The 28,000-nt window shown below is 58.6% G+C and overlaps 1 protein-coding gene across 1 annotated transcript; it reads left to right on the plus strand.

The window, feature by feature from the left end:
• Positions 1-2: 2 nt before the first annotated feature.
• IL31RA (interleukin 31 receptor A) lies at positions 3-27,999 on the plus strand (the record flags this gene model as incomplete). Its single annotated transcript, XM_080677491.1, has 15 exons — positions 3-134; positions 508-625; positions 3,045-3,214; positions 5,876-6,030; positions 8,007-8,210; positions 13,127-13,292; positions 13,900-13,979; positions 15,569-15,776; positions 17,706-17,888; positions 18,604-18,705; positions 19,342-19,488; positions 21,011-21,151; positions 22,967-23,060; positions 23,957-24,035; positions 27,208-27,999. The coding sequence occupies exons 1-15, from the start codon at positions 80-82 to the stop codon at positions 27,997-27,999; spliced, it is 2,694 nt and encodes an 897-aa protein (XP_080533617.1). The 5' UTR covers positions 3-79.
• Between the last annotated feature and the right edge of the window lies 1 nt (position 28,000).

The raw sequence follows: 28,000 nt of genomic DNA on the forward strand, positions 1-28,000 counted from the left end.
CTAGAACGAGGCTTGCTGAACCGACACGGAACCCGCTGACTGACCGAGGACACGCCGCGTTCGCCGCACACGCGGGACCATGTGGGCCTGGGCGCTGTGGGCGCTGCCCCTGCTCTGCCCAGGCGGCCGGGCAGGTAGGGGGGCTGGCGCCGTGCGGGGCGGCGTGGGTCTCGCTGCCCTCTCTGAACGGGAACTGCCCGTTGAGAGCGGAGGGGCTCTGGACCCCGGGCACGGGAGGGGGCAGCGGGGGGTTCGTGGGCCCTGCATTGGGGGGTTGGGCCATGTGCATGTATGTGGACGTATGTGCCGACCTGGGAAGATGGCCTGTCACATTTTCCAAGGGACGGAGTGAGGTTCTCCCACGGCCCCGGTGAGGAGAAAATGCCATACCTCGCAGCTCACCACGCAACCCAGCGTCCGCTGTTTTCCTCTAGACGCCCGATGCCGGCATGTCTCGCACTCACTGAAGCACTGTGGTGTGTGTGTGTGTGTGTGTCTGTGTTTCAGCTCTGCCGGCCAAGCCCGAGAACATTTCTTGCATCTTCTACTACATGAAGAATTTCACCTGCACCTGGAGCCCAGAGAAGGAAGCCAGTCACACGTGGTACAGGGTCAGGAGGACTTAGTACGTGCAGGGCTGTGTGCCGGGGGGCGGGGGCGGCGGGCTCGGGACGTCTGTGTTCTCGGGGACAGCTTCTGGGTGACCCCATGGCATGCAGCCGCAGGGTGACGGCGTGGCTGCTTGAGCCCAGCTGATAGGATCAGACACGGCAGAGGTGGGGGTGGGGGGGGGGCTGTGGTCTGGCTGAGAGCTATCCCCCGTCACACACACACGGAGGACAGCTCTGTCTATTTACTGCATTCAGCTGCATTCTTCCTCCTTCTAGAACGTGTGGTAAAGCTTTCATTCTTCGGGCCCATGGATGGAAGGAGGGTGCCTTTTCTGCCACCAACTCGCTGTGGGACCCTGTCCTCACTAACCACCAGGATGAATTCCAGCTTTTCACTGCCTCACACTTCCCTTGTTCAAATGCTATTAGAAAAAATTACAAAATCTATAATGATAAAAGCGTAATATGCTAATTAGACCAGATAGCCGAACGACCTTCCGGAGGTCCTTCCAGATGAGGCTGCCGTGGCGGAGGCCGAGGCAGAGGTGGTTAGGGGCGATCAGGCAGGCAGGCGAGCACTTAGGGGCGATCAGGCAGGCAGGCGAGTGGTTAGGGGCGATCAGGCAGGCAGGCAGGCAAGCACTTAGGGGCGGTCAGGCAGGCAGGCAGGCAAGCACTTAGGGGCGATCAGGCAGGCAAGCACTTAGGGGCGATCAGGCAGGCAGGCGAATGCTTAGGGGCAATTAGGCTGGCAGGCAGGCGAGTGGTTAGGGGCAATCAGGCAGGCAAGCACTTAGGGGTGATCAGGCAGGCAGGTGAGCAGTTAGGAGCCAGCGGTCCCGGATCGCGAGAGGGTGCAGGCCAGGCTGAGGGACCACCCCCTATGCACGAATTTCGTGCACTGGGCCTCTAGTGTTATTATAATTCCAGCCCAAAGCCAGGTGACTTAGTGAATTGGACAGGGTTTCTGTGAAAATAGCTCATGAGACCCACTGCCTCCATCCTCCATGCTGCCGGGAGCCAGGAGGCCCCGTGGGACCTGTTACAGGTGGTCTGTCTGTTTTTTCCACTTCAAAGCGAGCCTCGAGGTCCCAGCTCTATTCTGTTTGGTGTTTAAATGCAAGAGCTCATGTTTCCTCCTTTTTTCGCTCCTGGTAACTGGTCACCGTGCGGTGAGGGGAGCCCACTCGGGTTTTACAGGAGAGGGGCCGTGCCTGGCGGCCCTGTGTCGGGGGCGGTGGCTGGCGTCACCAGGCCCTGCAGGGCCTGAGCGGCGAGAGCAGGTCTTAGGGTCCGAGGGAGGCGGCCTCTCTCAGACCAGCCGCCTTCCCAGCAGGAGAGCCGCGCACACAGTGGTGACCCAGGACGAGTGAGTTTCCACCAAAACCTCACTGTGGACACCGGCATGTGCACACCATGTGCACCTCCACAGGCCACAGAATTGTCGTCTTTTACTCTCTCCCTGGCCGTTTAACCGTGGAAAGCTGGTGCTTAGCCTGCGGGCCACGCAGGACCCGGGTGGGCTGCCTCTGACCTCCTGGCTGTGGTTCGCCGACCCCTGGAAAGGCCCAGTGACCAGGGTCCACGTGACTTGCCGCCTCCCACGCGTGCTGGTCCAGGTCCACCTCTCCTGGCCTCAGCCTTGCCCGTCTCCTGCCGAACCCCGGAGCCACGTGGCTAGAGCTGCACCCGCGGGACAGGGGGCCCTGCCGATGTGCGTGCGGGCGGGCCTGTCATGAGGTTATAAATGGGCAGGATTTTAGTGATCTGTCCTGGAAAATATTTCAGTGAGTTTTCTGAAAACAGTATATACCTGGTGTAAAAAATTTTATCTGAAAAAACATAAAGAATATTAAAAAATCACCCCAAATCCCATCACCAAAGGTAACCACTTTAGCATTTTGAATAGTTATGTAAATGAACAAGTTGACCTAAATGTGATTATTTGGTAGATAATACAATTCCTGTTCTTTCTCGCCAGTAATAGATTATGGGCATCTTTCCGTGTGATTAAATGTAGGCGTATTAAAAGCTGTCATTTTACATTCTAGTTATGTGTCCACCATCATTTATTTAACAAGCCCTCTGAGTCTTTTCTGTTAGGAAACAGTTCTCAGGGTTAGGATCTGGGATTCTAAGGGCCCATTCATCACTTGTGACCAATAGGAAAGGCGTGACAAGGGTAGCGTTTGGGGCGTGTCGGGCCCAGGGAGGTCTCCGTGGCCTCAGCACCTCAGCAGCAGGGCGCAGTGAGCTGCATCTCTCCGTGGAGGGGAGGGAGGACTGTGGGGAGAGGGGGTAACACCCTCTGGTCTAACAGTTCTCAAGAGAAACCCAGACTGAGCCTGAGAAATACGCTCTTAACACAGTACGTCTGGCTAGGTCTCCACACTGCTGAACCAAACTCACGTTGAACCGCTTTTTCCTTCAAAGCTCTTACGGACATAAAAATGACACCTGTTATTCTACAAGCGAGACCCCCACTTCCTGCTCCTTCCTTCCTCCAATAACCACCCCAGACAATTACACCATTCAAGTGGAGGCTCTGAATGCGGAAGGGACCGTGGAGTCTGACGTGACACATTGGCGCTTACCTGCCATAGGTAGGTGTTATTGGATGTCGTCTCTGCTCTCTTCTCAAAGACACCACCTCCCCCTTCTTCTTTTTTTTTTTTTTTTTAATATATTTTATTGATTTTTTTTACAGAAAGGAAGGGAGTGGGATAGAGAGTTAGAAACATCAATGAGAGAGAAACATTGATCAGCTGCCTCCTGCACACCCCCTACTGGGGATGTGCCCGCAACCAAGGTACATGCCCTTGACCGGAATCGAACCTGGGACCCTTGAGTCCGCAGGCCGACGCTCTATCCACTGAGCCAAACCGGTTAGGGCCCACCATCCCCATTTTTTGTTCGGCCTCACCTGGGGTATTTTTTACCACTGACTTTCAGAGAGAGTGGAAGGGAGGGGGAGAGACAGAAACATCGATGTGGGAGAGACCCCCGCATGGGGCTGGGGATAGAGCATGAGGTACATGCCCTTGACCGGGAATCGTACCCGGGACCCTTCGGTCCATGGGCTGACGCTCTATCCACTGAGCCAAGCCGGCCAGGGCGAAGGCGACTTTTTCTTGATGGGGTGTGCATTTGGCTGCTGCAAACCAACCTCTGGCTGTTTCCAGAGCTCCAGCCCGATCAGTTGAAGCACTTTCTGTGGGGTGTGTGTTTGTTTTTCGTGTTTCTATGGGGGAACAAAACCTTGGCATTTCCTCGCCATCATTTTGCTGACATCACTCAGTATGCATGGTTCTCTGTGAGCAGCTCTGAGGGTGAAGACTAATGACAGGAATGACATGGCTCCTGGGTGACACACTTGTGCACAATAGGGCTGTGGCTAGGCCGACGGGAGGAGCCTGGTTTCATGGGAAGGGCGGGGATTTTGGAGTGGGTGCAAGTGAATTCCAGCTTGGCTCCCCAGGAGAAAGTTAACCTTCCAAACCCCAGTTTTACCTTCTTAACCGTGAGTCCAGCACGCGTGAGGTGGTTAGAGGAGTTGATGCAGTGATGACGGAGCTGCAATTAGTGGGGCTCTTTGGAAAGCAAATGGCGAGGTATGGAAGCCACTGACAAATGTTCTCACCTTTTACTTGGTCACTCTGCCCTAAGGGGCCTCAGGAAACCGCCGAGACCAGATGGAGATGGAGCTGTCCCCCCTCATTCACTCACCTAACAAACCCGTGCCTCCTGGGCCGGTGGTAATGCAGGCCTTGTGGCCGCCCCGCTCCGCTCTGGGGAGCCTTTCTGCGAGACATCACTGAACGCAGTGAGAGACAAGGGCAGACACGTTCTGCTCACCATGAGAGGGAACATCCTGAAGCTTGGAAACAATCGTGTTTTGAAGACTTTAATGAAAGAGGGCGCATGTGCTGATTGCATAATTTTATTTAAAAGAGGAAGCCTCACGCTAGCTGGTTGCTCAGTGGTTAGGGCGTTGGACTGGAAGGGGCAGGCTCGATCACTGGTCAAGGGCATGTACCTGGTTTGCAGATTCAAGCCCTGACCCGGTTGAGGCCCAAGCAGGAGGCAACCAATCGATGTCTCTCTCTCTCTCTCTCTTTTTCTCCCCTCCCCCACCCCTACTCTCTCTAAAAACCAATGGAAAAGATATCCTCACTCCTCAGGGGAGGATTTAAAAATTAAAAAAAGAGCCCTGACCGCTTTGGCTCAGTGGATAGAGCGTTGGCCTGCGGACTAAAGGGTCCCAGGTTCGATTCCGGTCAAGGACATGTACTTTGGTTGCGGGCACATCCCCAGTACGGGGTGTGCAGGAGGCAGCTGATCGATGTTTCTCTCTCATCGATGTTTCTAACTCTCTATCCGTCTCCCTTCCGTTCTTTGAAAAACCAATAAAATATATTTTAAAAAAATTAAAAAAAGAGAAAGGCTTTATTTAGCACAATATTAATTTTGTTTGAAAAATATGCAAAGAGTTACATAGAAAAAAGCCTGAAAAGATACCGTGTGTTAATAATGGTTATCTCTGGTTGATGGCATTATGGATCATTTAACGTTTTTCTGTTTAATTTTTTTTTGAATGAGCATATGTTACTTAATAACCAGAAAAAAATACAAATTGTCAAAGAGAAAGATTTGGGGCAAGAATGTTCGTGGTGGCCGAAACCGGTTTAGCTCAGTGGATGGAGCGTCGGCCTGCGGACTGAAGGGTCCCGGGTTCGATTCCGGTCAAGGGCATGTACCTTGGTTGCGGGTACATCCCCAGTAGGGGGTGTGCAGGAGGCAGCTGATCGATGTTTCTCTCTCATCGATGTTTCTAGCTCTCTATCCCTCTCCCTTCCTCTCTGTAAAATATCAATAAAATATATTTTTTTAAAAAAAGAATGTTCGTGGTGCTCAGAGGCGAGGTGAGGGGAGGAGCTTCCTTCAGGCTCTCCTCCATCCTGGCGCCAGGGAGAGGCGGGCAGGGGCGTGGCGGTGGCGGTGGCGGGCCCGCCCATTTTCCAGCCCCGCGGCCTCTCCGTTCTGCTCCACACGCCTGGCCCCATCAGGAAAGGCTGCTTTACAGACAGCCCACGGGACTGTGTGCTCCCTCCTCGGACACTTCTTCCTCCCCATTTCCTATTGCATCTGCACCCAGCCCCGCCCAGAATCCGCGCCAGCATTTCCCTCCCGGGTGTCGTTCCTTCAGTTTTGGGTAGACGTTATGAGCGCGTTCTGATCTGCAACTGTGTGATTTTTATTTCCAGTCAAAATGGAACCACCTGTGATTTCCAGTGTGACACCAGTTTGGGGCGTCAAACGGATGCTTCAGATAAAATGGAACATGTCTGAGCTGGCCCCCCCGTCTTCCGGGTTAAAATGCAGGCTTCGGTTCAGGACCGCCAACAGCAGCACCCACTGGGTAAGGCATGCCGCGGGGCGTTGTGGCCAGGGCCCAGAGCGGGGACTCTCTTCCCGAGCACACGGGCGCACGGAAGAGACCTTTCTTTCGCATCCACCTGGCGGTGTCTCGCTGTGTCGGCTGCCAGAGATGCTGGGGCGGGGCTATTTCCTCTTCTGTGTTATGAAGCTGTGATATCCAATACACATTTAGCAAAGCGGACGGCACATAATATGCATTTAACAGACTGTCACTGTCCGCTGAACCGTGTGAGCTCCTTGGTGGTGGTTCGCTGCCGAGAGCTGCTCTCCCGATGTTCGTGGTCAGAAGGTCTTTGCTTTTCAGTGTGGTTTTCAGTCTGTATTCCTGAGGACGGAGTTTGAGACATTATATAAAGGGAGTCCATCCCCGTAGTACGTAGTCTCTCTCGTTACTGTGCCTTTAAGACACACGGTGTCAGGTGATGCCGGCGCGCCTACTTTTCACCTCTGTGGGCATCGCACACCCCGACCTCACTAAGGGAGCTTAGCGTTTCCTGTGATTATCGGCCGTGCGGAGCCCTCCTCTGAGGGTTGATTATTGAAGCCTTTGGCCCGTCTTCTTCCCCTGGGCCAGGGGTGGGCAAACTTTTTGACTCGAGGGCCACCATGGGTTCTTAAACTGGACCGGAGGGCCGGAACAAAAGCATGGATGGAGTGTTTGTGTGAACGAATGTAAATTCAAAGTAAAGGAGCGGAGGGGAGAGCAAGAGAACCGGATAGAACAGCCGGATCCGGCCCGCGGGCCGTAGTTTGCCCCCGGCTGCCCTGGGCCGTCTGATTGTTCGAACCGCCGTGCGGGAGCTGCTTATGTTTCTGCTCACCTCTCGCTGCGCGGCCTGACCGTCCGCTCCCGGCGGTGACCGGGAGCAGACCCTGTTGACTTCAGGATGCCAGATCCCCGCAGCCTGTCCTGACGGAGTGCCTCGCGCTCAGGAGATAATCTCGCACCTCCCTCCGTGCCGTCTGGAGTTAGAGCAACAGCTTTGTGAAAACCTTTCTTTATCAACCCTTAGCTGCTGGTCGGTGAAGCCAGTTAAATCTGTAAAACTCTTCTCCCCACACGAGATCTGCTAAGACGCCTGTGCTGCCTGACAACGTGCTGGCTTTTAACCCGGTGCAGGCGTTTCACTTCCTCCCGCTGGGGAGCCGGATAGCTTGTTGGAAACAGACCTGGTGAAGCTGATGTTTGGGTTGGAGGTTGCCTGGTGGCGCTGTGGGAGTTTGGGGTCTAAGCCTGTGTCGGGGCTGATGGATCCTGACCAGGGCAGAGGCACAGGCCGGGACCAAAGGCCAGCGACACGGAGCCCCGGAGGCGGACCACATGGCACCGACAGCCTTTCCCTGGGTCCCGGCTTCGCAAGGGCAGGTGCCCAGGGGTGCCTTCGGCGGAGCCCTCAGCACCCGCAGGCGGGCCGAGCGCGGCCAGGGCCTTGCGGGGCAGGGGAGACATTCCAAAGATTTAAAAAACAGATGCTATAGATTTTAAAAAGCACAAAAAGCCAGACAGAACTTTATTAGACTTCCCTGCCTGTGCTTATGGATTAATGCCGTTTTAGTTTGCGTTTACTCCTGCTAAAGGTCAGTCTGGCTCCAGCGGGGCCCCATCCCTCGGGCGCTGGGGGCTCCTCACCCTGGCCCGTGACCACGGCTCAGCGTGTGAGGAGAGGTTCCCGGGGCTGAGCAGGCGGGGAGCAGCCCGTTCCCGGGGGGAGCAGGTGGTCTGGGACCCAGGCCCCTGGGCCTCCTTCCGGGCCTCAGTTCAAACCCTGACGGCGCCTCCCTGTTTGGGTGCGAGTGGTCCCGGCCTGCGGGGAGGGTCATCTGTGGGCATTGCATGTGGTAAAGGGCAGGGTTCGGGATCTAACGCCACTAGTTCCGTAGGCGAAGAGAGGGCGGGAGTGGAGAAGAGAAATGGAAAGGTAACTGGTCTCCACCCACCTCGTCTCTGCCTTGTAGATGCACGTCAGCTTCGAAGAAGGGACCGAGGGAAACCACACCTACAACCTCACAGGCCTGCAGGCCTCCACGGAGTACGAGGTGGCGCTGCGCTGTGCGGCCCAGGAGTCCGCCTTCTGGAGTGGCTGGAGCCCAGTGCACAGCGGGGCCACCGAGGAGGAAGGCAAGTGCCCCGACCCCCTCGGCCCGCTCTACCGGCTCGGGGTGGGTGGTCGGGAATCAGGGAACCCCAGTCCCAGAGCCGGGGTGTCTGGGCCTTGCCTCTCTGCAGGGTCTCCCCAGCCACAGGCTCAGCCAGGCCCCAGGGCGTCATCTACGGCAGCAGCTTTCTGTCCCGAAGGCAGGAACCCAGGGCGGTGGGTTCTCTCGGGAAGGTCCTAGCCGAGCCGTGGGGAGCGGTATAATAGCTCACCGCCTCCTGCGACAGCTTAAAGGTTACACTGCGGACCCCGAGCTCCTGCTCAAAATATAAAGGCAGGGCTAACTAATGCGGGAAAGGCGCCCTTTCGTGACAGGAGGGAGGAGAAAGGACCCCGCTGGCTGAGGTGCAATCGCGAGGATCAGCTGCGAGTCGTGGGCTCACCTTGAGCCTCGGCCTGGCTCCGAGGGACCTGGGGCAGGACACCTGTCCCTGAGCCTCCGTTCCTGACTACCCCCTTGCCACGTGAAATGTCACTGTAAAGTGGAGTTCGTCGAGGCACCCACTTTTCAGTGTTAGTGTAGAGAGGAAGTGCAATCGTGTGTTTAGCCCACAAATGCCATCCAGTAAGGCCAGACTTCCTATTATCGTCTGATCCTCCTGGAGGCCTATGAAATGTGCAGACCCGCCCATTTGGAGGTGAGGGGCCGAGCTGCAGAGAGGCTGACGGGCAGCTCAGAGGCCCTGAGATGTGCTGTTCTCTGTAAATCAGGAGCCGCGGGGCCTGACCCCCAGCCGGCAGGCAGCAAGCGTGTGATGAATGAATGTGTTTCCCAGGGCGGCTCTGACAAGTCCCCTGTTTCATGGGGCTGGAGTCCAGGCGTGGTCAGGGCAGTTTCCCTGGAGACAGGATTGAAGTCCGGGTGTCCTCTGGGCTGTTTCCCTGGAGACAGGACTGAATTGGAAGTGTCCTCTGGGCTGTTACCCTGGAGACAGGACTGAATTGGAGGTGTCCTCTGGGCTGTCACCCTGGAGACAGGACTGAATTGGAGGTGTCCTCTGGGCTGTCACCCTGGAGACAGGACTGAATTGGAGGTGTCCTCTGGGCTGTCACCCTGGACACAGGGCTGAATTGGAGGTGTCCTCGGGGCTGTTTCCCTGGAGACAGGACTGAATTGGAGGTGTCCTCTGGGCTGTCACCCTGGAGACAGGACTGAATTGGAGGTGTCCTCTGGGCTGTCACCCTGGACACAGAGCTGAATTGGAAGTGTCCGCTGGGCTGTTTCCCTGGAGACAGGACTGAATTGGAGGTGTTCTCTGGGCTGTTACCCTGGACACAGGGCTGAATTGGAGGTGTCCTCGGGGCTGTCACCCTGGACACAGGGCTGAATTGGAGGTGTCCGCTGGGCTGTTTTCCTGGAGACAGGACTGAATTGGAGGTGTCCTCTGGGCTGTTACCCTGGACACAGGGCTGAATTGGAAGTGTCCGCTGGGCTGTTTCCCTGGAGACAGGACTGAATTGGAGGTGTTCTCTGGGCTGTTACCCTGGACACAGGGCTGAATTGGAGGTGTCCTCGGGGCTGTTACCCTGGAGACAGGACTGAATTGGAGGTGTCCGCTGGGCTGTTTTCCTGGAGACAGGACTGAGGTTGGGTGTCCTCTGGGCTGTCACCCTGGAGACAGGACTGAATTGGAGGTGTCCTCTGGGCTGTCACCCTGGAGACAGGACTGAATTGGAGGTGTCCTCTGGGCTGTCACCCTGGAGACAGGACTGAATTGGAGGTGTCCACTGGGCTGTTTCCCTGGAGACAGGACTGAAATCCGGGTGTCCTCTGGGCTGTCACCCTGGAGACAGGACTGAATTGGAGGTGTCCTCAGGGCTGTTACCCTGGAGACAGGACTGAATTGGAGGTGTCCTCTGGGCTGTTTCCCTGGAGACAGGACTGAATTGGAGGTGTCCTCTGGGCTGTCACCCTGGAGACAGGACTGAACTGGAGGTGTCCTCTGGGCTGTCACCCTGGAGACAGGACTGAATTAGAGGTGTCCTCTGGCTGTTACTCTGGAGACAGAACTGAATTGGAAGTGTCCGCTGGGCTGTTTCCCTGGAGACAGGACTGAATTGGAGGTGTCCTCTGGGCTGTTTCCCTGGAGACAGGACTGAATTGGAGGTGTCCTCTGGGCTGTTACCCTGGAGACAGGACTGAATTGGAGGTGTCCTCTGGGCTGTTACCCTGGAGACAGGACTGAATTGGAGGTGTCCTCTGGGCTGTCACCCTGGAGACAGGACTGAATTGGAGGTGTCCTCTGGGCTGTCACCCTGGAGACAGGACTGAATTGGAGGTGTCCTCTGGGCTGTCACCCTGGAGACAGGACTGAATTGGAGGTGTCCGCTGGGCTGTTTCCCTGGAGACAGGACTGAAATCCGGGTGTCCTCTGGGCTGTCACCCTGGAGACAGGACTGAATTGGAGGTGTCCTCTGGGCTGTCACCCTGGACACAAAGCTGAATTGGAAGTGTCCGCTGGGCTGTTTCCCTGGAGACAGGACTGTATTGGAGGTGTTCTCTGGGCTGTTACCCTGGACACAGGGCTGAATTGGAGGTGTCCTCGGGGCTGTCACCCTGGACACAGGGCTGAATTGGAGGTGTCCGCTGGGCTGTTTTCCTGGAGACAGGACTGAGGTTGGGTGTCCTCTGGGCTGTCACCCTGGAGACAGGACTGAATTGGAGGTGTCCTCTGGGCTGTCACCCTGGAGACAGGACTGAATTGGAGGTGTCCGCTGGGCTGTTTCTCTGGAGACAGGACTGAAATCCGGGTGTCCTCTGGGCTGTCACCCTGGAGACAGGACTGAATTGGAGGTGTCCTCTGGGCTGTCACCCTGGAGACAGGGCTGAATTGGAAGTGTCCGCTGGGCTGTCACCCTGGAGACAGGACTGAATTGGAGGTGTCCTCTGGGCTGTCACCCTGGAGACAGGACTGAATTGGAGGTGTCCTCTGGGCTGTCACCCTGGAGACAGGACTGAATTGGAGGTGTCCTCTGGGCTGTCACCCTGGAGACAGGACTGAATTGGAGGTGTCCGCTGGGCTGTTTCCCTGGAGACAGGTCTGAAATCCGGGTGTCCTCTGGGCTGTCACCCTGGAGACAGGACTGAATTGGAGGTGTCCTCTGGGCTGTCACCCTGGAGACAGGACTGAATTGGAGGTGTCCTCTGGGCTGTCACCCTGGAGACAGGACTGAATTGGAGGTGTCCTCTGGGCTGTCACCCTGGAGACAGGACTGAATTGGAGGTGTCCGCTGGGCTGTTTCCCTGGAGACAGGACTGAAATCCGGGTGTCCTCTGGGCTGTCACCCTGGAGACAGGACTGAATTGGAGGTGTCCTCTGGGCTGTCACCCTGGAGACAGGACTTAATTGGAGGTGTCCTCTGGGCTGTCACCCTGGAGACAGGACTGAATTGTAGGTGTCCTCTGGGCTGTCACCCTGGAGACAGGACTGAATTGGAGGTGTCCTCAGGGCTGTTACCCTGGAGACAGGACTGAATTGGAAGTGTCCGCTGGGCTGTTTCCCTGGAGACAGGACTGAATTGGAGGTGTCCTCTGGGCTGTTTCCCTGGAGACAGAACTGAATTGGAGGTGTCCTCTGGGCTGTTACCCTGGAGACAGGACTGAATTGGAGGTGTCCTCTGGGCTGTTACCCTGGAGACAGGACTGAATTAGAGGTGTCCTCTGGGCTGTTTCCCTGGAGACAGGACTGAATTGGAGGTGTCCTCTGGGCTGTTACCCTGGAGACAGGACTGAACTGGAGGTGTCCTCGAGGCTGTTTCCCTGGAGACAGGACTGAATTGGAGGTGTCCTCTGGGCTGTTACCCTGGAGACAGGACTGAATTGGAGGTGTCCTCGGGGCTGTTTCCCTGGAGACAGGACTGAATTGGAGGTGTCCTCTGGGCTGTCACCCTGGAGACAGGACTGAACTGGAGGTGTCCTCGGGGCTGTTACTCTGGAGACAGAACTGAATTGGAAGTGTCCGCTGGGCTGTTTCCCTGGAGACAGGACTGAATTGGAGGTGTCCTCTGGGCTGTCACCCTGGAGACAGGACTGAATTGGAGGTGTCCTCTGGGCTGTCACCCTGGACACAGGGCTGAATTGGAGGTGTCCTGTGGGCTATTACCCTGGAGACAGGACTGAATTGGAGGTGTCCTCGGGGCTGTTTCCCTGGACACAGGACTGAACTGGAGGTGTCCTCTGGGCTGTCACCCTGGACACAGGACTGAAATGGAGGTGTCCTCGGGGCTGTTTCCCTGGAGACAGGACTGAATTGGAGGTGTCCTCTGGGCTGTTTCCCTGGAGATAGGACTGAATTGGAGGTGTCCTCAGGTCGGTTTCCTTGGAGATAGGACGGAAGTCCGGGTGTCCTTGGGGTGGTTTCCTTGGTCCCCGCTGCCACACTGTGGGGCAGGCAGTCTGGAGACCAGGTTCCCTCGGGGTCTTGTCTGCACAGCCTGCCTCCTCCCGTAGCTGTCACTGCTCCCGTGACCTCCTGGCCCGATGGCTCAGCCTCCCGTTAGCTCATCACAGTCTGGCCTGTCTCTAGTGTCCGCTTCAGCCGCGGGCTGACGGCCGGGATCCAGACTCAGCCTGGAGCTGGTCGGGCTGCAGCCATCGCTGTGGTGACGACCGCCCAGCAGGCGCTCCTGTGCTGGGTCCTGGGCTCATGCAGGCAGCACTCACCCCACCACGTGGCCACGGGGAGCTCGTGCCTTTGTTGTCCCTCATTTGTTTCAGGAAATGAGTGGACATGCACCTCTTGTAATGGTTTGGAATATCTACGTGGAAGCACTGCCTGTTTCCACACGTTGCGTGCTCGGGCATTTACCCACGTGTAAGCAGGTGCATATCTCCTGCGTGACACATGATGTATTCCACTCGGCTTTATTGCTTATGAGCTTACGGCCCAGGCGGTGCCCCTCCTACCACTGTCCTCACAGAGACAAAGTGGGCACAGCCAGCAGCTGGGCCTGACCCCGTGGGAGGAGCTGGGCCTGACCCCGTGGGAGGAGCTGGGCCTGGCCCCGTGGGAGGAGCTGGGCCTGACCCCGTGGGAGGAGCTGGGCCTGACCCCGTGGGAGGAGCTGGGCCTGTTTTGCTTCATGTGTGACCTCACCTGCATTCCACTGCGACGTGTCTGCCAGCCCTGCCGGGCGATCCCGATGCCCAAGGTCTTGATTGTACTGAAGACAGAGCAGCCAGTGCCCGGCCTTCTGCAAGCCGCGGAGACCGAGCGCCTCCCAGAGTCAGCCCTGCGCAGGCTGTGAGGGCAAGAGCGTCCCCCCTGCCCCCCCACAGCTGGGAGCACTGGGCTCCATCGCCCACTTGCAGTCCCTCTGTTCCCCTATGTGGCAGTCAGGCACCCCAGGGGCTGCAGGAGACACTCTTAGAGGGTGGGAGATGGGACACATCAACCCAGAACTGAGCCATATGTCCTGTGCCAGGGGCTGATGGCACCTTCTTTCTGAGCTCACAGGAAATCAGCAGAACCAGCGCGGTTTAATGTTTTCCTTTGGCTGATTCCAGTCCTGCAGCCACGCTGTCCCCACCTCACTGGTCACGGCAGCACTGATCCTGCTGTCTCCCAAGCACTCTCTTCCATGGCCCCGAAACCTAACCCTCCCCTTCCCACCCCTCCCCCTTTACTCTCCTCCCCTCTCTCCTCCTCCCCTTCCCTCCCTTCCCCTGTGCTGAGCCTGTCTGTTCCCTGCAGCCCTCCTGGGCCTGGATCTGTGGAGAGTGCTGGGACCCGCTCGGGAGGACGGGAGCCGCCCCGTGAGGCTGCTGTGGAAGGTGAGTGCTCTGGGGTCTTCCGTGTCTGTTTATAACCTGGGTCTCTTCCACCAGAAGCTGTGATTCTTGAACTTTGACCTCCTGAATTTCCTGCCCAAGAGGCTTTATGATGCCCCAGATTTCCCAGTGGTTTCCCAGCTCAGAACCTGTAGGTCACCTTATAGGGCTAGGGCTAGGGCTAGGGCTAGGGCTAGGGTTAGGGTTAGGGTTAGGGTTAGGGTTAGGGTTAGGGTTAGGGTTAGGGCTAGGGTTAGGGTTAGGGTTAGGGTTAGGGTTAGGGCTAGGGCTAGGGCTAGGGCTAGGGTTAGGGTTAGGGTTAGGGCTAGGGCTAGGGTTAGGGTTAGGGTTAGGGTTAGGGTTAGGGTTAGGGCTAGGGTTAGGGTTAGGGTTAGGGTTAGGGCTAGGGTTAGGGCTAGGGCTAGGGTTAGGGTTAGGGTTAGGGCTAGGGTTAGGGTTAGGGCTAGGGTTAGGGTTAGGGTTAGGGCTAGGGCTAGGGTTAGGGTTAGGGCTAGTGTTAGGGTTAGGGTTAGGGTTAGGGCTAGGGTTAGGGTTAGGGTTAGGGCTAGGGCTAGGGTTAGGGTTAGGGTTAGGGTTAGGGTTAGGGCTAGGGTTAGGGTTAGGGCTAGGGTTAGGGTTAGGGCTAGGGTTAGGGATAGTGTTACAGTTTAGGATTTAAGGTTAGGGATAGTGTTACAGGTTAGGGTTCGGGATAGGATTTAATGTTAGGGATAGGGTTACGGGTCGGGTTAGGGTTAGGGTTAGGGTTAGGGTTAGGGTTAGATATAGTGTTACAGGGTTAGGGTTAGGGTTAGGGTTAGGGTTAGGGTTAGATATAGTGTTACAGGGTTAGGGTTAGGGTTAGGGTTAGGGTTAGATATAGTGTTACAGGTAGGATTAGGGTTAGGATTAGGGATAGTGTTACGGTTTAGGATTTAGGGTTAGGAATAGTGTTACGGGTCGGTTTAGGGTTTGGGTCACCTTGTAGATCCTGGGTGTTATCCAGGCCCTGTCCTCTGTCCTTCCGTGCGGAACATGGATGTCGGGACAGTGCAGAGGGCAAGCGCAGAGCCACCGGCCTCTTGTGGGAGCCTCATGGGCCACCTGCAGGCAGAGGCCGAGCAGGTTCAAGGCTGAAAGGAAGCTGGGCCCCTCACCTGGGACTCGGGGTTGAGAGGGCAGCCCACTGAGCTGGGTGCCTGGGGGAGACACGGGGCAGGGCCTTCCAGGCCAGGGGTGACCTCGGCCAGCACCGCCCCGGGCGTGGCTCTGCATTTAGCTCATGTTCTGTGTCCACGTGGGACGGAGGGAAGATACAGTGACAGGAAACGGGCGCTGCGTGCCCGGCCCCGCACCCTCCAGCCTCTGGGCACGAGGCCCCGTTAGCGCTGATGCCAAGGGCCCAGCACCTCCCTCTCTGGCCCCGGAAGGTGGGAGGTCGCAGTGTGGGTGCTGTTCACCCCAGGAGGGTACCCCCTGCGTGTCGTTGACACAAGCGCTGACGTCACCCCACTCCCCTCACCATCTATGGCCGGCTCAGGGCCTTTCCTTTGTTGCTTTTGGCAATAAACTGGGTTTCCTGTGCTCGGAAGGCCAGAGGAGCCCTGCAGAGAGGACTCGGCTACCACGTCTGGTTCTTTCCGGAAAACACCACCAACCTCACGGAGAGCGTGAACACCACCCGCCCGCAGCTGGAGCTGACGCTGGGCGCCGAGGCCTACTGGGTGTGGGTGGTGGCCTATAACTCGCTGGGCCCGGGGCCGGCCGCCACCCTGCGGATCCCGGCCGCCGCCGAGGAGGGTGAGTCCAGCGTCACCTCCTGCCGAGATGCCGGGGTGCCTGGGGGCCGGGGGGCCGGGGGGGCCGGGGGGGCCGGGAGGCGGGGAGGCCAGGGGGCCAGGGGGCCGGGGGGCCAGGGGGCCGGGGGGCCAGGGTGCCGCCCGCCGCTGGTGGCGGCCTCTCGGTCAGGATGACAGCGGAGTCGAGGCCTCGAGGCTCTGGTGGGAGGAGCGGCGTCTGCTGATCAATGAGCCCCTGGAGGTCGCGTCCTTTGGGTGCAGCCTCATCAATCACGTGACACAGAGGCCCAGGCCACGCATTCCACGTGCGGCTTGTTCTGTCCGAGCGTGGGCGCCGGCCGAGCCCTGCATGCGGGCACAGCGTCACGCGTGTGCTCCGTGACTGGAGCTCTCCCGAGACCCTCCGTCCTGGGCACTGACCTCGTGTGCGCCCGCCCCGCTGTGCTCCCCCCGTTTGCTTTCCTCCTCTTTTCCCTTCGCCTCCACTGACGACCACGTGGGTGCCGGGGCCTCACCGTGGAGGCTGAGGCTGTGAGCCGGGTGGAGAGGGGAGGGAGCCCCAGATTGGGGTGGATTCTGGCTCAGCGCTCCTGCCCGCCCGCCTCGTCCAGGCTCCATGTCCTCCTCATTCCACTGGCTCTTCCTCAGAGGGATCCGTCGGGTGGACAGCACCGGCCCTGCCCCCACCAGCAGCTGGGCGGGGGCTCAGGGCCACGTGGGAGGATGGCCGGTGGCCGGTGCAGAGGCTGCTGGGCTCACAGCCCCGGGTGCGGCCAGAAAGTAGCAGGAGCCACACCCCCAGCCCCACCAAACCCCTGCCCTCACCCCGGCTGCAGCGTCAGAGCTTTGAGGTTTGAGGGGGAGCACTCCTCTCCTGTCTCCTCCGGGACTGGGCGCTGGTTTTGAAGGCCCTGGTGGCTGGTGGGTGGTGAGGCGGGGACAGGGTTGCCAGACGCACCTGCAGGTGGTCTCCCTCTGGTGCTCACAGCACTTTTAATAGAGTGAACTCTGACCCCTCCCGGGCCTGGGCTGGAGTGAGCTCTGACCCCTCCCGGGCCTGGGCTGGAGTGAGCTCTGACCCCTCCGGCCTGGGCTGGAGTGAACTCTGACCCCTCCGGCCTGGGCTGGAGTGAACTCTGACCCCTCCCGGGCCTGGGCTGGAGTGAGCTCTGACCCCTCCGGCCTGGGCTGGAGTGAACTCTGACCCCTCCGGCCTGGGCTGGAGTGAGCTCTGACCCCTCCGGCCCGGGCTGGAGTGAGCTCTGACCCCTCCCGGGCCTGGGCTGGAGTGAGCTCTGACCCCTCCGGCCTGGGCTGGAAGCCAGGGCTCAGTTTCTCCGTGAGAGGGTCCTCGCGGCCTGTTCCCGGCAGTGTGTCCCGCGTGGCGGGCAGCCAGCGCGGCCAGTTCGCGGGCGGCACCAGGTGCTTTGGAAGCGGGTCTTTCTGGGGCAGACGCAGGTCTTCCCCGGAGGAGGGTTCGAGGCGGGTGCGTGGGGCCAGCCTGGGCCGTGGGCGCCCGAAGCCCTGGTGCGATTTCGGGTCCCCATCCCCCAGCTTCGAGCCCAGGTGGGGCCTGGGACCCACCCCCAGAGGCTCCCTCTGGCCGCAGGCTGGCGTCACTGTGACCTGAGCGGCACCTGCGAAGGCCAGTCCTCGGGTCTCAGGCCGCAGCGAGACATTCTGGGAGAAAAGGGGAGATCAGAGGGCACTTGATCCCGGAGGCGGGCGAGGAAAGGGACAGTGAGGGGCGACGGCACCACCACGGGGGTCTGCACGGAGGCCCTGAGCCCTGGCTGCTCCACGGCCTGGGTGCGAGCGGCGCTGAGGCAGCGGGTGCGCGCGGAGGCGGCGGGCGGGGTGGAGGCGGCGGGCGGGTGGAGCAGCGGCTGCGGGGACGCATTCGGAGGCTGGTCTGCCCCTCTGCCCGCAGCGTTCCGGGGCATTGAGGCCGCGCAGGCCCGTCTCTCGCAGGACCGGCTGGAGGTGGCGTGGCAGAGCTCCGCTCCGCACGTGGACTCATGGATGGTGGAGTGGCTCCCGGATCTGGACTCGGAGCCCCCCACCCTGTACTGGGAGGCGGTGACCGGGGCCACGAACTGGACCATCCGGCAAGGTAGCCCGGCGCACGGCCTCCTGCGGAGAGGCCGCCCCTCACTGTCCCCGGTCTCCGCGGGGGCTCGGGCGGGAGCGTGGTGCCAGCACTTGACGGGCTGGGCCGCACCTCTTGGCTTTCCCAGCGCCGCCGGTCGGGCGCCAGGGGTCAGACGGGGCCTGGGCACATCAGACAGCCCTTCCCAGACCCCCCAGCCGTGTGGGTGGCCCCAGACTTGGTCCATCTGTCTGACTGGGCCCCTTCGGTCTGGCCCCTGTTTCAGAGCCGGCCCCTTCCCAGGGGATTGGTGCTGACAAGGCCTTTCCTTCAGGTGCAGCTTTCGTTCTAAGAATTAATTTAAAAATGTTAGGACAGGAATAGATGCTCTAGACCAGGGGTGGGCAAACTTTTTGACTCGAGGGCCACAATGGGTTCTTAAACTGGACCGGAGGGCCGGAACAAAAGCATGGATGGAGTGTTTGTGTGAACTAATATAAATTCAAAGGAAAGGAGCGGAGGGGAGAGCAAGAGAACCGGATAGAACAGCCGGATCCGGCCCGCGGGCCGTAGTTTGCCCACGGCTGCCTAGACCCTCCGCCCTAACTTCCCCATTTTCCAGATGTGGACACGAGAGGAATAGGAGAGCTTGCGTGAGTCTCAGGCCGTTACTCCCAGGCTGGCCTTCTTTCTCTACGCCACGCCTTGCATGTAATGCTTGTTTCCTCTCCTTTTACAGACGAATTAACCCCCCTCCAGTGCTATAACATCTCCGTGTATCCAATGTGGCAAGACCGTGTGGGCAAGCCGTATTCTGTCCAGGCCTATGCTAAGGAAGGCGGTGTGTGGGGGTGGGCCCTGGGGCGGGGGGGCACGGGGGCCTGTCCAGCCGCAGCCGATTTCAGAGCAGGAAGGAGAAGGAGATAGAAACATCATTGAGGAGAGAGAATTCATCGATCGGCTGCCTCCTGCCCCCCTCTGGGGATTGAGTCCGCAACCCGGGCATGTGCCCTGACCAGGAATGGAACCGTGACCTCCTGGTTCCTAGGTCAACGCTCCACCCCTGAGCCAGGCCGGCCGGGCGAACAGATTATCTTTAATTGTGTAGCAATAAGCAAGGGTCTTACCGGCGAACCTCTCAGATGTTGTTTTGTCTTTTTGGACGTTAACCTCTCCCAGATGCCCCGTGGGAATGTACCCCGTCCCCCATGGTGGCCATGGAGCGGGCCTGTCGCTGTCTGGTACAGGCGAGGACCGATGGGAGACGGAGGGCCTGGGTGTCAGATTGGAGTGAGGCCCGTGAGAAAGTCCCTTCCTCTCACTCCAAACGATGAGTCCAGAGAACAATCCTTCCAGAGGAGCCGATTCATCCCCCGCCCCCCCAATGCCCGGCGTTGGCCTGAGGCTGGGCAGAGCCCCGGGGGGAGGGCGCTGTGGGGCTGGCTGGGTGCTCACAGTCTCTCCCCTTCTCGCCAAGTCCCGTCAGTGGGTCCCGTGACCAAGGCGGAGGGCATCGGTGTGAAGACGGTCACCATCACGTGGGAAGAGATTCCCAAACACCAGAGAAACGGTTTCATCCGCAACTACACCATTTTCTACCAAGCCGAGGGCGGGGAGGCATTGGGTGAGTGGGCCTCCAGCCACGCTGCAAACCCCAGGACCCTGGGAGGGGCTGCAGCCTCTCCGTGCCCTCAGCCCCCGGGCCCCTCTCTAACGGGGGCTGGCGCACCCCCGGTGGAGGGTTTGGAACCAGGGGAGAGGGCGTGGCAGTGCCTGCAGGTCTGTGGGAACCGGGGTTAACCAATGTGCTGGTCCGGCTGGCTCGGACGGGGCACCTCCTGGCGGCTCCTGGCCGCATTCCCGGTGCGGTGCGGGCAGACCCGGGGCTGGTGCTCAGCTCCCAGACGGATCCTTCACGCGGCGCCCCCTGTCCCTGCTGAGTCAACTTCTTCTGGAACCCACACTACCTGCCGACACCCCACCTGCCGGGCGCGCCTGGGATCCCTGTCGAGGCTGATGGTTGTTGCAGTGACGCACCACCTCACCGTTGGGAAGTGCACGACCACGGGCATCGGGCACAGGGCGAGGTGCCTGCCCGTGTCCACGCAGGAAGCTGCGTCCATCAGCCAGTCCCTTCTGCCGCCTCTTCCCGCGTCCCGGCACCGCAGCACCGTTCCGTCTCTCGCGTGGAAGTGGTCATAGACGGCGTGCCTGCTGGGTCTCGCTTCTCCCACTCACCATCATGTCTCCCGAGTGGGCCCCCGGGGGAGGCGCTAGTCCTGTCCCCTTATCGCTGAGGGACACTCGGTGTGGACAGCCCACTTGCTCATCCCTCCCGGATGCAGGGGGCTGTGTCCGCTCTTGGCCCGGCCGCTGGGACGGTGCGCTGTGACCATGCCTGACGGGGTCCTGGCGGGAGCGTCTGTGTGCACATACCTGTGTGAGGCCCCGCTCTGAGCTCTCGGGGACAGAGCCTGGGAGAGGCTCCGGGGCCGGGAGATGCTTCCAGCTGAGCTCATGGCAGCACCACCAGGCTTCCCGCCGCGGCCTGACCGCAGCAGCGAACAAGGACTCCCGTCTCCCACACCTTACCCACCCGGCTCTGGGCTGCTTAGAACCCATCCCGGCTGCCTAGCGGTTCAGGTGCCGTCTGAAGGTGGCTTCGATTGGCGTTTTCTTCAGAACTAACCATGTTGAGCATCGTGGCGTGTGCTTGTCAGCCTTTTGTCCGTCTTCCCGGGGGAAAGTCTTTGCAACCTCCTCGTCCATTTTTAAGTTGTCTCTCCGTTGCTGAGTTGTAAAAGCTCTTACAATATATTCCGGACACAAGTGTCTTATCCAACACCCGATTACCAGTATGCGTCCCGTTCTGTGGTGGCCTTTTCCCTCGGACAGTGTCCTCTGAGGCACAGAAGCTTTTAACGTCGATGAAGTCCAGCGAGTGTGTTTTCTTCCGCTGCCTGTGCCGTGGTGTCAGACCGCCTTCCCCGGGAGCCCTCCTAGGGGTTCTGTAGTTCGAGTTCCCGTACTGGGCCCTTGGTCACCTTGATAAGCTCGTCTTGAGGAGGAGCGGGGTTGGGGTGTGAGCCGCCCAGCCTGGTTCTAAGGTTCTTACTCAGTCGGACCCGGCTGTGTGTTTCCCTCAGCCAAGACGGTTGGCGCCAGCACCCTGCGGTGTGGCCTGGGGTCCTTGAGGCGCAAGACCTCGTACTCCGTCCGGGTCATGGCCAGCACCAGCGCCGGGGGGTTCAACGGCACCAGGATCAGCTTCAAGACGCTGTCCATCAGTGAGTAGCCCTCCTGCCCCGCACGTCCCGCCCGGCCTTTCTCTCCGGCCGTGGGAGGTGGCCTTGCCCAGGCAGGGCGCCCCTGGGAGGGCGGGTGCAGGGAGAAGAGCCACCTGCTCGGGCACAGGGACTCCTGGGGGGCCTGGGGCGAGGAGAGGAGGGAGGGTGGGCAAACCGAGCTGAATTCAGAGAGACTGGCCATTGGCTCCTTCCTGGTGGGCGGCCCCAAATCACCTTGAGAAGGAAGCTCAAGTTCATGCCAATTTCACTCTCAGCCCCGGACCAGCTGTCACTCAAGGCCATCCGCTCCGTGTCAGAGGTTACTGCATGGCGGGCCTCAGAGGGAGATGTTGGTGGAACGATCTCCATCGGCACACAGGAAGGGACTTACCCTCATCATTTTGGAGCTTTTGAAGCAAAAAGCACATCATATGTTCCACTTATCAGCTTTTACATTAGAAATAGGGAGCGAGAAAAACCTAATGGACAAACAAAAATACCAAATGCATTGTAGCGTCCTAAGGCAGTTGTGAGAAATGGTCACAAGACACAGAAGACGGGACGAGGAGGAGATGAGGGAAGAGGGTGGGAGGATGGAGATCCGTTCATGTGGCCGAGTCCCGGGCCGAGGGAGGTGAGATGTAAGGGTGCAGTGACACGGTGTGAAGAACGAGCGGCCTCGTCCAGGACAGTGAGGGAAGGAAGGAAGGCCGTTTGCTCGCAGCTGATGCAGCTGCTGTAAGGGGCCGAGAGCCTCTTGCTCTTCCCCTTTCCAGAGGCTGGGAACAGCTTCCCATCTGGAAGGTGTGGGTGTAGAGCGTGTCTTTGCTGAGAAAACATGTTCTGCTTCTATGGACCAACGTTGCCTTTATGGAGTTGGTCCTCAGATTGCTCTTCGCCATCTTTTAAAATCGTGTTGTGTTCATGCCGCGGGGCTCAGCCTGTGTCAGCTCATGGCGTTGTCTGCAGGGTCTCACGGGGGCAGGAGCCTGCCTCGGCCTGGGCGCTTCTGGGGCTTGGTCTGCAGAGGACGGGCGCTCGGCTTCTGTCCCCGAGCCCCAGGCGGGTCCCAGGCGGCCACCAGAGTGCAGGCCCCAGGCCCTGCCTGCTGCCCGCCCGCGGCTTCTGTTGTTTTCAGTGAAATCCAGACTCCTGCCCTGGCGGTCGCCGCACCTGCCCTGCCTCTCCCTCCGCTTCCTGCTGCTGCCTCCGCCCCTGTCCCTGCGCTTGTTGCTGCTTCGAGGCCTCTGCACCGCCACTCCCCGGGCACTTCCCCACGTCTGGCGGGGGCTCCTCCTCGCCGCCAGCAGGGGCCCAGGCTCCCCTCTCAGGGGTCCTGTGACTGTCTGACTCGCCCCGGGATGTGCCCGCGAGCAGGGCGTGGGGTTCCTGCTTGTTGCCTTGCTTTTCTTACCCGAACAGTGTTTGCTCCACAAGCAGCCACCCGGAACGAAGCTGGAGGCCGGGCCCTGACCGCAGTGCCCGTCCACACGCTCAGGGGCGGGGAGCCGCCAAGGTCCAGGTTTCTTTTTCCATCGCGGGAACGGACAGGAAGCAGGAGGGAGTGTCGCTGAGCTCCAGGGAGAGTTACTCTGATTTTTACCGAGAAAGGAGGGAGCGCGACGGGCTGACTCTGTCCTTCCCCAGGCTGACTCTGTCCTTCCCCAGGCTGACTCTGTCCTTCCCCAGGCTGACTCTGTCCTTCCCCAGGCTGACTCTGTCCTTCCCCAGGCTGACTCTGTCCTTCCCCAGGTTGACTCTGTCCTTCCCCAGGCTGACTCTGTCCTTCCCCAGGTTGACTCTGTCCTTCCCCAGGTGTCCTGGAGATCTGCCTCGTGGCCGCGCTGGGCGGGGGAGCGCTGCTCATTCTCAGCGTCCTGGCCGCGGCCTGCGGCCTCCAGAAGCCCAAGTGAGTGTGTGGGACCCAGGCTGCCGGCCCCCCGAGGCGGTGCCCCTCGTTCCCCTGGCACACGCCCACTGCGCCCCTCACGCCCCATGCCCCGGGCTCAGCAGAGCTCTGACCCCACAAGAGGACCGTCCCCGTGGCCCCGTACGCCTGCCCAGGCCCTTCTGAGGCCGGCCCCGGGGTGAGCAGCCACAGGCCCGTCTCACAAGGCACAGCTGCTCTCCCAGGCAGAGCCAGGGGCGGTGAGCCCCTGGACCGCAGGGTTGGGGCGTGGCCAGCCGTGTGCTGGGCACAGAGGGCTCCCGGCGGGCGGGGCGGAGCCGAGGGCTGGCAGCAGGGTGTCCAGCTGGCCGCCACCAGGGAGGAAGCTGTCTTCAGGGCGCGGTGCTCTGCCCCCGGAGAGCCTCCTGCCGTCACGGAGCTCAGGGCTCCTTCCCCGAGGCCTCCCATCGCTCCGAGCAGCTGGCAGTCACGGTCCTGCCAACATCAGCCGCAGCCCCCTCCCTCCTCCGCTCCCCGCCGGGGCAGGTTGTAACCAGGGCTCCAGCTCCGGCGCAGACTCCTGTCTGACAAGTCCCGGCACTGCTGTGGCCGCGGGGACCGCCCTGAGACTCCCTGGGCCTTAGCCCTGCTCTCCCCAGGCATCACCTCAGAGAAGGCCCTGGGGGGAGTGGGGGTGGGGGGACGCGCTGTGAGGGGCAGGTCTCTTCCCCCAGGTCCCCGCGTGACTTGCATTTCACCCCCATGCGGCTTCCCTTCCCCAGTCTGAGCCGGAGCGGGGCTGCCCTTCTGTCCCAGGAGCCACGCAGCTCCCAAGACCCCCCCTCCTCCCCGCCCTCCCCTCCCCATACACATGAGGCCTCCCGGACTCAGCCCCTGTGGAACTCTCTCCTCCGCAGGTTGAAGCACCTGTGTTGGCCGGACGTCCCCAACCCTGCCCGGAGCAGCTTGGCCGCATGGCGAGGCGGGGGCCTCAAGGTGAGCCGTGTCTGTTCGGCAGCCACTGAGCAGCAGCCGTGGGGGGAGCCGGACTGGCTGAGCTTCATGGGGTCCCGCAGAGACAGACCAAGGGCAGGGATTCCCAGGAACTGCCAGGGCGGTGGGGGGTGCGGCCAGCCTTCCCAGAACCCTCTGATGGCATTCTGTGGGTGAAGAGAAGGAGCGTCAGCAGGGTCTCGGGGACCCAGAGTGCAGGGCCCGCTGCTGAGTGGGGAGCAGCGCCGGGAGGGGGCGCCTCCTGTCCTCCTGGGGCTGGGAAGGGTGTCATCGCACTGGAACCGGCAGGGGGCTTCCTCGCGAATGGCTCACACGTAGAAACCTCCTTTCTCGTACGTTCGAACCGGAAAACGGTTCTGAAAGTGTTAAGGCTGAATTTCTTAAGTAAAAATAAGCCAAATCAGGTAAACCTTCAAATCCTCACCATCGAACGCTGGTTTCCAGCAGTTCTTGGTGCAGGAGTTTTTTGTTTTTTTTAATTTAATAAATCTTTATTGTTCAGATTATTACAATTGTTCCTCTTTTTTCCCCCCATAGCTCCCCTCCACCTGGTTCCCACCCCACCCTCTGCCCTTACCTCCCCACCACTGTCCTCATCCATAGGTGTACGATTTTGTCCAGTCTCTTCCCGCACCCACAACACCCCCCAAGAATTGTCAGTCCACTCCCTTTCTATGCCCCTGATTCTATTATATTCACCAGATTATTCTGTTCATCAGATCTTTATTCACTTGATTTTTAAATTCACTTGTTGATAGACATGTATTGGTTGTTCATAATTTTTATCTTTACCTTTTTCTTCTTCCTCCTCTTCTTAAAGAATACCTTTCAGTATTTCATATAATACTGGTTTGGTGGTGATGAACTCCTTTAGCTTTTTCTTATCTGTGAAGCTCTTTATCGGCCCTTCAATTCTGAATGATAGCTTTGCTGGGTAGAGTAATCTTGGTTGTAGGTTCTTGCTGTTCATCACTTTGAATATTTCTTGCCACTCCCTGAATATTTCTGGCCTGCATAGTTTCTGTTGAGAAATCAGCTGACAGTCGTATGGGTGCTCCCTTGTAGGTAACTAACTGTTTTTCTCTTGCTGCTTTTAAGATTCTCTCTTTGTCTTTTGCTCCTGGCATTTTAATTATGATGTGTCTTGGTGTGGTCCTCTTTGGATTCCTTTTGTTTGGGGTTCTGTGTGCTTCCTGGACTTGTAAGTCTATTTCTTTCACCAGGTGGGGGAAGTTTTCTGTCATTATTTCTTCAAATAGGTTTTTAGTATCTTACTCTCTGTCTTCTTCTGGCACCCCATAATTCTGATGTTGGTACGCTTGAAGTTGTCCCAGAGGCTCCTTACACTTTCTTCAAATTTTTGGATTCTTTTTTCTTTTTGCTATTTCGGTTGAGTTTTCTTTTGCTTCTTTGTATTTCAAATCTTTGACTTGATTCTTGCGGTCCTCTAGTCTGCTGTTAGGTCTCTGTATATAATATTTTCCATTTCAGTCAGTGTATGCTTAATTTCTAGTTGGTCCTTTTTCATATCCTCGAGGGTCTCGCTAAATTTATCAGCCTTTTCTAGGATATTCTTGAAAAACCTTATAACCGTGGTTTTGAACTCTATATCCAGTTGTTTACTTTCCTCCATTTCTTTTATTTGTGATCTGTTTCTTTGTCTCCACATTTTGGCTGCTTCCCTGAGTTGGTAGAGTAGCTTTGTGTGCTAGGTGTCCTAAGGGCCCAGTGGCTCAGCCTCCCCAGTTACCTGAGGTGGACACTCTTGGTGCACCCCTTTGTGGGCTGTGTGCATAGTCTTGTTGTAGTTAAGCCTTGATTGTTGTTGGTATCACTGGGAAGAATTGACCTCCAGGCCAATTGGCTGTGAGGATCAGCTGTGTCTACGCCGGGAGAACTTCTGTGCTGGAGACAGCCTTATGAGACAAGATTTGCAAAATTGCAAAAGCCTCTGTGCTCAGCTTGGGTGGGGCGGAGTCTCAGGGCAGAGCAGACAGCATTGGTTTCCTGTCAGCCCTGCCCTATGAGGCCCCTGGGTCTCAGTGTCCCTCAGTAATCACTGCAAACACCTCTGAGAGAAAGCCGCCCTTGAGTTTCGCCCGCTGCCAGACAGTCCAGTTTCTCCCCGAATGAGTCTGGGTTCCCAGAGTCTCGCCCGGATCTGGAGTTCAGCGCAGTCAGGAGCTTCCGTCTCCCTCCCGCTTGAGAAAGCCAGCGCGTACTCAGTTGCTAGCCCTCTCCGCACGCGTACGTCTCAGTACCTCTGCCTCCTGCAGCTCCTCTGAGTCTCAGTGTACTTCTCTCTTTCCTTCTAGTTGTAGAATTTCCACTCAGCCAGCTTTCCTGTGGTTCTGGATGGTGTCCATTTTGTCTTTTAGTTGTAGTTTTGAAATTGTTTTGCGAGGCAGCAGTTCAGGTGTTTACCTGTGCCGCCATCTTGGTTTCTCCGGTGCAGGAGTTTTAATATTAGCCTCTGTTTCAACGCAGAAGTGTCCATTTACCATGGGCATCTAACTGTGGACATTGTAAAGATTATTTTTACCGAGTTATTTTAGTTTTTGTTTTGATTTCTATCTTCTCCCTCCTTTAGCATGACCCTGTTCATTTCCCTACTTATTAAAAGTTACCAGGAGAGTAAATGGGTTCATAGGCAATGCTGCCTGGTACCTAAATGCTTTCTGAAGAATCTGTAGGTCTGGCTCTACGGCAGACGCTTACCTGTCTCTGGCTGCGTGGCACGTGCCGGGCTGGAGGCTGGGGGCTGGGCCCTGGCGATGCACAGGTGACGGGATGACATCGTTCTTGCCAGGAGCCACCTTGCGTTTCGGGTGATGTGGGACCAGCCACTGATTTGTGATCATGGTTTTCCATATGAAAGCATTCGGCGGTGTTCTCCTCGAAGCTGCGGTGTGCACAGGATTGTGGGAAATAGCCTTGAGTGTCTAGAAGGGGAAGTTGTTGGAAGGCAGGGTGTTCCTTCTCAGGAAAGGGGCCAGGCTGTTACGGACGGGCACGTGGAGGTGAGGGGCCTTCACGCTGGTCTCTGGGAGGAACGTGGAGGCATGGGCATGGGGTGCCCCGGGCTCAGTGAGCTTTGGGTGACTCATCTTTAGCCCCCAAATGACCACCGGGGGGTGTCCCTTCGCTTTCCCAGGATAAGCTGAACCTGAAGGAGGTTGATGATGCCGTGAGCACAGAGGACAGGATTCTCAAGCCCTGTGCTGTCCCCAGTGACCTCATTGACAAGTTGGCGGTGAACTTTGAGAATTTCCTGGAAGAGGTTTCCGCAGAGGAAGCAGGAAAGGGCCAGGAAAACATTCTGGGAGGGGACAAGAATGAGTACGTGACGTCCCCCTTCAGGCCTTACTGTCTCATAGAGCCGTTCACTGCAGCCGAGGCTCTGCCCACTGCTGCCGAGGCCCCACCCCCTGCAGCTGAGGCCCCTCCCACTGTAGCTGGGGGCCTGCCCACTTCAGCCCAGGTCCCTCCCACTGCAGCTGAAGTCCCTCCCACTGTAGCTGAGGCCCCGCCCACAGCATTCAAGGCTTCTCCCACTGCAGCCAAGGTTCCACCCGTGGCAGCCGAGGCTCCTCCCACTGTGGCCGAGGTCCCGCCCATGTCAGCCCAGGTCCCTCCCACTTCATCCAAGGCTCCACCCACTGTGGCCGAGGCTCAGCCCACTGTGGCCAAGGCTCCGCCCACTGTGGCCGAGGCTCCGCCCACTGTGGCCGAGGCTCCGCCCAGAGAGCCCCAGCGCCTGTGCTCTGGCAGCCAGGAGGGCACCAGCCCAGAAACTGAGGAGCAACTTGTCCCTTCTGCCCAGCGCCCAGGGCCCGCCAGCGCCTGCGAGGAGGGGGCGCCCAACCTGTATCTGAAAAACTCGGTGACCACCAGGGAGTTTCTCGTGTCTGAGGAACTTCCAGACCAAACCAAGAGAGCCACCTAGA

This window comes from Plecotus auritus (assembly GCF_963455305.1).
Source record: "Plecotus auritus genome assembly, chromosome: 7".
NCBI classification, from domain to species: domain Eukaryota; kingdom Metazoa; phylum Chordata; class Mammalia; order Chiroptera; family Vespertilionidae; genus Plecotus; species Plecotus auritus.